We start from the raw sequence: 12,363 nt of genomic DNA, 5'->3' as shown, positions 1-12,363 counted from the left end.
TTCTGTGGGAGCCTGACACCACCCATTCATGTTACTTCTTTTGCTCCAACTCTTTAAAGGAAAACTCAAGGCCTCACAAGTTGTTTACTTTATTGGCTTGTAACAGACTAGTTGGTATCTTGGTCTTAACCTCTCTTCACAAAAGAAGGACAAAATACACCACTTAAAACCATCCACTGGACAGTAGATAAATTTGTATGCTAGCTGTTTTGTGCTTTCAATACCCAATATTGCTCATGTAACTTGCGCATATGATCTTGGTATAATGCTTTTTGTATTAGAACTTGTTTATATTTAAAAATGACTTGCCATGGTATACCAATTTCACCTCTATACAGCCAAAATGAATTAATTTTCTCAGGTACTTCTTTAATACTTTCAGGCCATCCTGGAGAATGATCTTCTGCAACTTTTGGTGGTTGCTCTTCTTCGGCAGTTGGCAATTGCAAGTGTTCACATTGACAAAATGTAACAGATCAGACTTTAAATAGGTTTAAGGCAGAGATTGATAGATGTCTGATTACCATGAAGTACTGGGTTATGGTGATGGGTGAGTAAAAGGCATTGAGGTAAATGATCAGCCACATGCAATATTGATTGGCAGGGTAGATTTGGCAGGTTTAATGGTCTACCCTGTTCCTATGTTCCTAACAGAGTGAAGCCTTCCTGTACTAGTAAGGTGCTCTTGACTTTAATGCTTGCCCTTCATTATTTTCCTTAATCAACCTGTTCAGACATGTTACAACACACCTCCATGGCAGGTGGGACTTGAAACCCAGAGATAGAGACACCATCATTACCACAAGATCCTCTTAAAGTTACTTTTAGATAGCTGTGCATCTCTCCATATCATAATGATGGTATATTTGGCACATTATGGTGGGCAGATGTCCTGCCTATCTCACTTCCAGTTGTTCACACCAGCATTTCAGAGCTCCAGTGTTATCAACAAGTGTATTAACCATAATTATAGCATTGCCTAGCTGCAAAATAAACAGTTCCAACTCAGATTGTCATGAGGCTTAAATGCAGAGCATAATTCTAACAAACATTCCAAATAAGATAATAGAACAAATATATGCAAGATAAAATTCACGTTGTACACTTGAATAGATACTGCATGGAGTTAATATCATTCTCTCTACTTGCCTAACAAGTGCTTACAAGTAAGATTTTGCACCTGAAACATTGATTAATTATACCCAAGCATTTCTGGGGTTTGTTCCCTTATTGCAAATGTCAAATGCTTAAACTTATCCATAGCATTTTGGTCCTAATTTCTTTTAGTTACCGTTCTCTTTCTGAAATGTCACCTGTGACGTGTATCTAGTTTTGTAATTTATTAACATTGTTTTCTCTATTTTCTGTCATATCGCAGATTGCCTCCTTTGCACTACAAACACTGCTGGAAAGGAATAATTTTCTATGGATTTTTTTTAGTATTTCTGATCATTGTTCTAGCAGTGTATATATATCCACAAATTTGACTCTGGTCAGAACTAGAAGTTTATCAATTCTTGATACTTTGGCACATTTCAATAACTTAAGTACCAGCACTGACTGGGGGGTGGGAGTTCTAAATGAAATTTCTGCAGCTTACACACTAAATTCCATTATGTGCTCTTCTATGGTGCTAGCATGTCTTTCTAAATTTATTAAAATCTGACATCTCTCATCAGCTGTCAAAAAATCATCTTTTTGGTAAATTTTATCCATGTTAAAAAAAGTTAGCTATTTGTCCAAACCTTTATCCATCTTCAAATCATCAGACTCCATTTCCAAAAAAAACCTGTGCTCTTATCCTGCTTCTGGATGATAACAAAAATGTGCAGGCTATATCTTGTTTCCTCTTTGTTAAAGAAGTAACCCAGATCCTTTATTCTTCCACTGGTCATAAGCCTCATTTTCAGAAATCTTTATATATTGACTCAACCATCTTCTGCTATCAATATCCCAATGAGCTGTTAACTTGAAGTTTAAATTTCTCTTTAAAACTTATGGTCACAATGGGAATCTTAATACTTTCCAATTGATTCTCAATTCAAGTAGATTTTCTTAGAGTTTGTCCACAGTTCACCATTCTTGTGAAGTAAAGGATGGTGGGGTGGGGCAGTATGGGGTGGAGAGGTGGCAGGAGTGGCATGGTGAGTGGTGTGTGGGAAGGGGTGATGGGGAGGTGGATGGGGAAGGGAGGAGTGGGGAAATGGAGTGGGGAAGAGTGTGGTGATTTGGGGTATGGCTTGGGCAGAAACAAGGGCTGAATATTCTCATTTCTGACCTTGGTCAAAGTTTACAAATCTTTTTATTGGCCTGATTTAAATATATGGTTATTTTTTCCAAGAAATGACTTAAGGTTTTGTTAATGTCTTCTATGTACTTTTCTCAGCATCTATCTGGCGGACAAAATTAAATCATTAAGCAAATGGAGAAACAGCAAATGGGTGAACAGATGAAGACCAGAAAATGAGTGCAGGAGTAGGAAAAACATTTGCTAAAAACAGACTGTGAGTGGTGAGGCAAAGATTGCAGCCTTACCTTATCAACATGCTATAATGAGATAATTTCTGCTGGTTTGCCACTCCATAAAATGCCAAAGGTCCTTTGAAGTTCTGCACTGCGTTCTTCACATTCTACAGTTCTCCCAGGTTTTGTGGTGTCCACAAACTTTTGAATTTGACCTTGCACACCAAGATCATTTATATATTTACATTTATATCTACAAAGAAATGTAGGGGCCTAATACCGATCCAACTTCCAGCCCAAAAAATACTCATTAATCATTACTCTCAGATTCCAATCCGTCAGTCAATTTTGTATCCACGTCATTGCTGACCATTTTATTCCTTGACCTATAACTTGCCTCATGTGTTTGTTATGCAGCACGATATAAAAAGCCTTTTGGACGTCCGTGTACACAGCATCAATAGCTTCCATTTCATCAATCTTCTCCGTTACGTCTTCAAAAAACTTCAGCATGATTTTCACTTCAAAAATCCATGCTAACTCTTCCAAATCAATTCACAATTTTTTCATTTGATTATTAATTCAATCTGCAATAATTTTTTATTCATTTGTCGGATGTAGGTGTCGCTGGCTGGGCCATCATTTATTATCCATTCCTAGGTGCCCTTGAGAAAATGATGATAAACTGCCTTCTTGAACTTCTGCCATCCATTTGCTGTGGGTTGACCCACAGTACCATCAGAGAAGGAGTTGCAGGATTTTGACCCAGTGACACTGAAGGAAAGGCGATATATTTCCAAGTCTGGATGCTGAGTGCCTTGGAGGGGAACTTGCAGCTGGTGGTGGTTGTGTTCCCATGTATCTGCTGCCCTTGTCCTTCTAGATGGTAGAGGTTATTGGTTTGAGAGGTGCTGTCTAAGGACCATTGATAAATTTTTGCAATGCATCTTGTAGAAGGTATACACTGCTGCTACAATGCATCAGATGGTGGACAGGCTTTTGGGGAGTCTGGAGGTCAGTTAATCACTACCGCACTCCTAGCCTCTGATCTGCTCTTATAACAACAGTACTTGAATGACAAATCCAATTCAACTTCTAGTCAATGGTAATCCCCAGGTTATTGATAGTGAGGGATTCAGTACTGGTGTTGCCAGTGAATGTCAAGGGGCAATGGTTAGATTCTCCCTTGTTGGAAATGGTCATTGCCTGGCACTTGTGTAGCGCAAATGCTACTTGCCACTCGTCAGTCCAATATTGTCTAAGTCTCACTGCATTCGAACATGGATTGCATCAACATCTGAGGTGTTGTGAATGGTGCTGAACATTGTGCAATCATTGCTGCATATCCCCATCTGATTGGAGGAAGGTCATTGGTGAAGCAGCTGAAGATGGTTGAGCCTAGGACACTATTGGGAGGGACTCCTGAAGAGATGTCCTGGAGCTGAGATGATTGACCTCCAACTGACCACACTATCTTCCTATGTGCCAGAAAGTGACTCCAATCAGTGGAGAGTTTTCCCTTTGATTTCCATTTACTCCAGTAATTGCTCCTTGATGCCACATTGGTCAAACGTAGCCTTGATGTCAAGGTCAGTTGCATGCAATCCAGGGACAGCTAGCTAATTGAATTCAAAATTGGCTCGATGGTAGGAAACAGAGTGTGATGGTTGAAGGTTGTTCCTTGGACTGGAGGCTTGTGCTAATGGTGTGCCACAGGGGTCAGTACTGGGAGCTTTGTTATTTGTTATTTATATAAATGATCTGGATGTGAATGTACAGGCATGATTGGTAAGTTTGCAGATGATGCAAAATTAGGGAGGTGTCGTTGATAGCGAGGAAGGTTATCAAAAATTACAGAGGGATCTTGATCAGATGGGGAAGTGGGCTGAGACTTGGCAAATGCAATTCAATGCAGATAAGTGTGAGGTGTTGCACTTTGGAAAGTCAAACCAAGGTAAGATTCATACAGTAAATGATAAGGTCCTAAGGAGTGGTCCTAGGAGTACCAGTACATAGCTCATTGAAAGTGACATCACAGGCAGACAGGGTGGTGAAGAAGGCATTTAGAATGTTGGCCTTCATTGGTCAAGATGTTGAGTATAGGAGTTGGAATGCTATGTTACAATTGTATAAGTTGTTGATGAGACTGCTGAAGTATTGTGCACAGTTTTGGTCACCCTGTTACAGGAAAGACAGAGTTAAACTGGAAAGTGTGCAAAGAAGATTTATGAGGATGTTGCCAGGACTAGTAGGCCTGAGTTATAGGGAAAGGTTGGCCAGGATAGGACTTTATTCCTTGGAACGTAGGAGAATGAGGGGTGACCTTATTGAGGTGTATAAATCATGAAGGGCAAGAATAGGATGAATGCACATAGTTTTTCAATTCCCCATCCCTGGCAAAAAGACTAAGGCGAGAGGGGAAAGATTTAAGAAGGACCTGAGGGGCAACTTCTTCACATAGAGGGCTGCCAGAGGAAGTGGTTGAGGCAGGTACAATAGCAACATTTAAAAAACATTTGGATAGGTACATGGATGGGAAGAAGTTAGAGGGATATGGACCAAATGCGGGCAATTGGAACTAGCTGAAGGGGCACCATGGTCAGCATGGACCGAGAGAGCCCAAACTGGGGATCAGTGAGCATGTTATTGCTAAGCAAGTGCTGCTTGACAGCACTGTTGATCATTCCTCCTTCCATCACTTTATTGATGACTGGGAGTAGACTGATGAGGCAATAGTTGGCCAAGTCGGATTTGTCCTGCTTTTTGTGCAGAGGACACACCTGGGTAAATTTTCCACATTGCCGGGTAGATGCCAGTGTTGTAACTGTACTGGAACAGCTTGGCTAGAGCTGTGATAAGTTCTGGAGCACAAGTCTTCATTACTATTTCCAGAATGTTATCAGGTCCATAGCCTTTACAATATCCAGTGTCTCCAACTGTTTCTTTATATGACATCGAGTGAATTGAATTGGTCAAAGAGTGACATTGGTGATACTGATGACCTCTCTTTCTTGAAGATTTCCAACCACCAAAATTAAACTTACTGGACTATAATTGCTGGGCCATTCTTTACAAACTTTTTTTTGAACTGGGGTGTCCTGTTTACATTTCTTGAATCCTCCAGCACTGCCTCCAATCCAGGAAAAATGATGGATAATTACTAATGTCTCTTGTCATTTCTACACTCAGTTACTGTAATATCTTTGAATGCCTGTCATCTGGTTTTGGTGCCTTATTAACTTGAAGTATCAACAGCTTGTCCAATATTTCCTCCTTATCAATTTTACACCTTTCTCGTAACTGAATTGATTATTTATTCCTCTGGCAGCATTGGCCTCATAGACAAAGACAGATGCAAAATATTCACTTAATACCTCGTGCCTCTTGCCTTTAAGTGTAATTCTCCTTTTTGCTCCTTAGTTGGTCCTATTCCTCCTTTTACTACTGATGTGCTTACAGAAGACTTTGGGATTCCCTTTTGTTAGATGCCAGTCATTTTTCATAATCCCTCCCCTGTATTTAGCTTGGTTATCTATCTACGACCTGACACCTGTCATAAGCACAGTTTTTCTTCTTTAACTTAATTTCTATTTCCTTTGTTGTTGCTTTTTTCCTCATTTCCCAAAACCAGGTCTATCATAATCTCTTTTCTTCTTGGATTGGACATATCCTGCCATTCGAAATTCTCTTAAATAGAATCTAGAAATGCTTGTCTCTCACTACCCTTACACTACCACTATCTCATCCAAAATACCAGTCTGATCACCTAAATAAAGAATCGTCTATCAGTTCTACCCTCCCCATCTGCTTCCTCCCTTCCTGTACAGCTGGGCCACCTGTGATACTCCTTCAGGAATCCATCAGCCTCACTGATATTCAGAATGGAAAACCAGTTAGTGAATGGAACTCTGGGGATTTCTGCACTATCTGCCTGGCAATTATCCATTCCCTATTTGCCTGCGTGCCTCTAATATACAGTGTAATCACCGCGCTGAATGTGCTACCATCATACTTCTCTGGCTCAGGATGAACCTCAGTGACTCTAGCTGCTGCTCAAGCTCTGAAAACTGGACCTCAAGGTTAAGCAGCTGATGACACTTCCTGAGCACGAGCCCCCAGCCTTCACATATACTTTTAACTTGCTTTACTTACTGTAAATTTAATTACTTTAACCTTACAGGTGTGCTGCTTCCCTCCCTCTCTCGTCCAGAATTTGGAAAGTTCATCGACTTTGGTTCCAATTTCCATCCTGCCCTCACTTTCACCCGGTCTATCTCTGAATCCTCTCTTCCCTTTCTCGACATCTCTGTTTCCATTTCTGGGAATCAACTGGCCACTAATATCCACTATAAACCCACTGACTCACACAGCTACCTGGACTATACATCTTTGCACCCTGCTTCCCATAAAGACTCCATTCCATTCTCCCAGTTTCTCCATCTCCATCGCATATGTTCTGATGAGGCCAATTTCAATTTGGGAGCCTCTGCAATGTCCATCTTCTTCCTCAACTGAGCACCAGTGTCGACAGGGCTCTCAACCGGGTCCAACCCATCTACTGCATTTCCGCCCTCACCCCCTGGTCTTCCCTCCCGCAACAGAAATAGGGTTCCCCTTGTCCTTACCCACCATCCCACCAACATCCACATCCAGAAGTTCATCAGCCACCATTTCCACCACCTCCAGCAAGATGCCACCACCAGACACATATTCCCCTCTCAATCCTCGTTTGCCTTCCGCAGGGACTGATCCCTCTGGGACACCCTGGTCCACTCTTCCTTCACTCCCAACAACCCCCACAGCCCCACGGCTCCTTCCCCTGCAATCGCTAAAGGTGTAACACCTGCCCATTTACCTCTTCCCTCCTCAGTATCCAAAGGCCCAAACATACCTTCCAGGTGAAGCAGCGCTTTACCTGCATTTCTCACAATCTAGTCTACTGCATTCGCTGCTCACACGGTGGTCTCCTATACATTGGGGAAACGAAGCATAGACTAGGTGACCACTTTGCAGAACAACTGCATTCTGCCTGCAAAAAAGACCCTGAGCTTCCAGTTGCCTGTCACTTTAACACACCACCCTGTTCCCTGGCCAACATCTCTGTCTCTGGCTTGCTTCAGCGTTCCAGCGAAACTCAACGCAAGCTGGAAGAACAACATCTCATTTTCCACTTGGGGACACTGCAGCCCTCCAGACTCACTACTGAATTCAATAATTCTAGGCCATGAACTCTCCCATGTCTTAGCTCCTAACCCCACACACCCGGCCTTGTTATCACAGTCTACCGTTACTCACTACCTATTGTTATCCACTAACAGTCCCCACTAACAGCTATTCACCCTCCTAGCCAGATTATTATCCACTCCATTGTCTGTCCAACTGTTCGGTCTCTCTGGGCTCTATCCCCACCTATTGTTTACTCCTTATCCCCTCCCCCTGCCCTATCTTCTGCATATAAATCAACATTTTCCTAGCTACCATCAGTTGTGAGGAAGGGTCACTGAAACTGAAACGTTAACTCTGATTTCTCTTCACAGATGCTGCCAGACCTGCTGTGCTTTTCCAGCAACATCTGTTTTTGTTCCTGGTTTACAGTATCCACAGTTCTTTTGGTTTTTAACTTTATTTTCAGTCCAGAAGAATCAGGGATTGAGTTCAGAAGGAAGGGTTTCAGTTCAGTTCAGTTCAGTTCAGACAACACCAGAGTTGTGTTCAGAAACTCATTTTAGTTTCCCTCCCAGTAAGAGTTCTTCTTGTTCAGTTGAGGGAAACCAGTCACTCCAGCAGAAATGTCTAGATTGCGCAGCTTCCAGGCCAGGAGAGTTTGAGCAGAAAGCTGCAAGTCTTTGGAACACAGAACATGTAGGCTTTCAGATTTGTGAAAAGTTTGTGACGGCAGACTCAGAAAGAAATCAAATAGTCTCCACAGTGCATTGTGAAAAACCTGGGAAGAAGTCAGTGAAGCAGGATCCTAAAGAGTTGAGATGTGGGTGTAATTTACCTAGGCTTGACACACTGTAATGGGTGGTATTGTGAAACATGTTGAAACTTTGTTGTGATGTTTTACCATCTTTCTAACTGCAATGTGTATATATTTGCAGCTTGATTTATTTGTTTTTCCTTTAATGCAAGAAGCTTGTGTTCTGTTGTTTTAATAAAAAGGTGCAGTCTTGTGTGGATATGTTTCAGTCATTCACCACTAGGTTAACGAGCAAACAATCAAACCTATGATCTAACAAGCCAGGTTTCATTCTGAAATCTTTTTTTGTCCAGTATTACCATCAACAAGGATCATCGCACTAACCATCAATCTTGTTCCAAAATAAAGACCTTTTTCAAGACACAAGTTTCAAAACAACATTATAACTGCTGCTTCCTTGAGTCTACATTTAAGTAGTAGCATGCATGGGAGTTACTAAAAACTCTAGAGTTACAGATCTTCATTGTCTATAAAATCATTGCTAATGTATTGTTTTAGTTCACCTGATAGCTTTATTAAAACATATTCATTCCAATCTAGTGAATCTTGCTTTTTAGCACAATGAATAGTTGTTGAAACGTGGCATTATGCAACTGACCTTGTCAATTGACACACTTAAACAATTTTGTCAATTCTTCCCCTCCTAACCCGTGCCTCACACAAACAATATTGAGAGGAGGTTTAGGAAGGATAAAAAGAAATCAGGGCTTTTTTCAGAGATGAGATCAGAGCAATGGATGGCAATCTGAGATCGAATTTGAAATCACAAATGATGAGTCACTCAATGCAAAACATCGACAAAAAGTGAAAAAGGGAGGATATTTTGGAGAAAAATTCTCTAGGTGGATTTTGGGTTGTGATAAAGAATGAGAATTTTGACGAAAGTGAAAGGTGTGGAACAAGGTGAAATACTTAAAACAGGATGAGCTAGAGTAGTGGGAGAAATCAAGGTGTGATTAAAAGATGTGACACATTACCACCACTTGAAAGTAAAGCCAAGTGAAGAATCTTCAGCCAGGAGTAATACACTTCCACCCATCAGCCATGTTTCACCTGAATCCAAGTGGTCCCTACAATCATCCACAATAGCTGCTGTGGGAAACAAGGCCCTGTTTGTGGTAGTGGGCATTTATGAAGGAAACGTAAAGGGTCTGTGACGGTCATCAGCTATCATCAACCACGGAGGCAATGATAGGTGAAGTATAATGACAGGAAGCTAAGCATCTAACTTAAACACTGAATGGAAAGGTTGGAACAAAAGGAGGACAATTGGTATTGTAGTTGCAAATGAGCCAGCATTGAGTGTATAATTGAACCCTTTGGAGGATGGAAAGGCAAAGAGAAGGTAATTGTGTATTTATCTAAGAAGGGAGATTCAAGAAATGGAAGAATTGGAGCAGAAAAGCACAGAAACAGTAATGGACTCAGGAAATTTGGGGGGTGGGGGGAAAGTACCGGAGGAGAAATAAAAACTGGAATGACTACGTGACTAAGAAAAATACCCCTAAGAAAACAGTTTTCTATCCTGTGGTTTGTAAATGGTCTGTACAAGCTTTGTGTTAAACAGTCATTACTGTTTACTATCTTTTTTGCTGCGTACAGACAGACACATAACTACTTGAGGAAGTCTCAAAACAAATTATGGAAGTATACAAATATTTCAATTCCATCAAAATGCAGACTAAAATTAGACACTCTTGTCTCAGTTATGCAATTCCATTCCTTGGTGGTACAAAAATTATTATAAGCAGCTTTTCAGATCATCGGTCCCTACAAAGTATGATCAAACAATCCTGCTCAGAGTGTTTGAGTTCTCCGTACCTCTATGCTACTTAGCTGTAGCTCAGCAGGTAGCGCAACTACTTGAATTAGTGGTTGTGGATTCAAGTCCAACGTCAGAGACTGGAACAAAAAAATTTAGCTGACACTCAAGTACAATAGTGCAGGGCTGTATACTGTTGGAGGTGACCTTTTTTGTATGAGATGTTAAACAGAAATCCACATTGGTCTCAAAAGATTCCTTGGCATTATCCCAAAGAGCAGGCAAGTTATTCATGGTGACCTAGGCAATATGTATTGCTCAATCAACATCATAGAAAATGGATTATTGGGTCATTGCTGTTTGTGACAGCTTGATGTGTGCAAATTAGCTGTTGCTTTTCCTACATTACAACAGTGACTGTACTTCAAAAGTACTTCTTTGGCTAAAGTCATAAAAAGGTGCTATATGTTTGTAAGCACTATTTCTTTCCCCCTTTAATAAAACATGAAGTATACTACAGTTAAAATTAGAGACATAAGAAAGCTATTCAGTCGTTTCATTTTATTAGTTTATTTTACAAAGCTCTGCAACATGTTATGGATGGTGCCAACTTCTTACCCTTCCCACTCTGTGCTAACAGTCAAAGATTCAAATCACCATGACTGAAAACTACATTTGTTCAGTTTGTCAGTGCAGTGTAATAAAATCAATATATCCAAGAAGTCTACACACACACACATATAATCTTGCATTTTCATTTTGTTTACACTTTCACAAGGGCCTAAAAGTCTGATAAACATCATGAATTATTCCACAAATGGATTTTTACTGACCTTGGCATCATCCCATTGTTAAATCCCCACGTATGTTGATCAAAGATTGAATAGGTGCAGATCTCTGGTAAAGGTACTGTCTCCTTTCCCGAGTAAGGATGGTCATAATGCAATGCTACAGTTTGAGAACATCATTACAAATTTTGTGTGTTCTTCAGTAGCAAAGGTCTGGCCACTTCCAGCAAGTCTAACTTGGGATCCAGAGAATGACTGAGGCTCTCCAAGACCATGAAGGCAAAGATGATGGAGACAAATTTACTTTCCACCTTGACCTGGAGTGGAGAGAAGAATTGCAAACATAAAGCTGCAGTCAGATTTCCATTGATCAAAAACATAGATTTCGGCATGGAATCAAGCTCAGCATTTCACTTTACCTTGTGTGCAAGGAGTGTCTCCAAAATCTGAGACAGTAAACCTGCAACATGGAGCTGAGAGGATAAGAGGAAAAGCATTTAAAATTGATCAGCAAACATAAGTACATCTTTCCTTCTTCCTCATAAACTGGTACCATCAGCCCACCTACCATTCTACCGGACAGCAATCTAGTGATGAAAATAAATTACACAACTGTAGTATTCCATGGAGTCACCTCACTCTGGGACAAACAAGTAGAAATCACCATTACGACTACAAATAGATGAATTGGATATTTCTATTAAACCTCTGAATATCTTTGCAATGAACATTTCCTGCATCACAATGCTGCATTATATTATTAATATTGTATTGTGGCCTTAACTAAGGAATGTCAATGTGCTAATACCTCTCCCAGAGAACCTGTCTTCAGCCTGGCTTCACTGAAGAGATTTTTTACTTCAGATTTAAAAAGCTGTATATCCTGGCATTCACTGGTTGTGGCTTGAGTCAGTAGTAATTCAGCAACCTGTTCTCCCTGAAAATAAAAAAAAATTGCAGTGTTACACAATATGAACAGAAATCTGGATGGATTTAGTACGCTTATTTTTGTTGACATCCAATTTGACCACCTACCCCTAACACATTGCTTCTCCAGATAAAAGCTCAAATTAAGGATGAGGAAAGCAGAAACACGGCGTAAAAAAAAATGAACGGGAAGCTAAACTGAATGCGATGACCTGAAGAGGAAAGCTCAATGAATACAGAGTACTGAAGAGTCACCATGGTTACAAAGTACAAAATCAAATATATGTTGACTAATGCTGTATGCCACCAATACCACATATAGGGTAGGGCTGAAATGTAGATCTTGCAATTTTGGTGCAGCATGCTATCCAATATATTTACACACTCAGCACGTATCTCATGATTTGATATCCAAATATTACAATTTTACGTTAAATATTTGC

At 40.5% G+C, this 12,363-nt stretch overlaps 1 protein-coding gene across 1 annotated transcript; it reads right to left on the bottom strand.

The window, feature by feature from the left end:
* Positions 1 to 10,759: 10,759 nt before the first annotated feature.
* Positions 10,760 to 12,158, bottom strand: LOC125485359 (uncharacterized aarF domain-containing protein kinase 2-like). Its single transcript, XM_048607763.1, has 3 exons — positions 11,802 to 12,158; positions 11,413 to 11,466; positions 10,760 to 11,310 (listed from the first exon to the last, which is right to left on the bottom strand). Exons 1-3 carry the CDS (start codon positions 12,009 to 12,011, stop codon positions 11,173 to 11,175), a joined length of 402 nt encoding a protein of 133 aa, XP_048463720.1. The 5' UTR covers positions 12,012 to 12,158; the 3' UTR covers positions 10,760 to 11,172.
* Between the last annotated feature and the right edge of the window lie 205 nt (positions 12,159 to 12,363).

The sequence above is a fragment of the Rhincodon typus genome, chromosome 18, assembly GCF_021869965.1.
Source record: "Rhincodon typus isolate 14 chromosome 18, sRhiTyp1.1, whole genome shotgun sequence".
Classification (NCBI taxonomy): domain Eukaryota; kingdom Metazoa; phylum Chordata; class Chondrichthyes; order Orectolobiformes; family Rhincodontidae; genus Rhincodon; species Rhincodon typus.
This window is presented reverse-complemented; position numbering and strand designations above follow the sequence as displayed.

Bases quoted from the DNA above. Each gene is read 5' to 3' on its own strand.
- LOC125485359 (XM_048607763.1), bottom strand. From the start codon at position 12,011: ATGTCAACAAAAATAAGCGTACTAAATCCATCCAGATTTCTGTTCATA. The intron at 11,467-11,801 runs GTATTAGCACAT...TTATCCTCTCAG, and splicing joins AGACAGGTTCTCTGGGAGAG to CTCCATGTTGCAGGTTTACT. The intron at 11,311-11,412 runs GTAAAGTGAAAT...TCTCCACTCCAG, and splicing joins AGACACTCCTTGCACACAAG to GTCAAGGTGGAAAGTAAATT.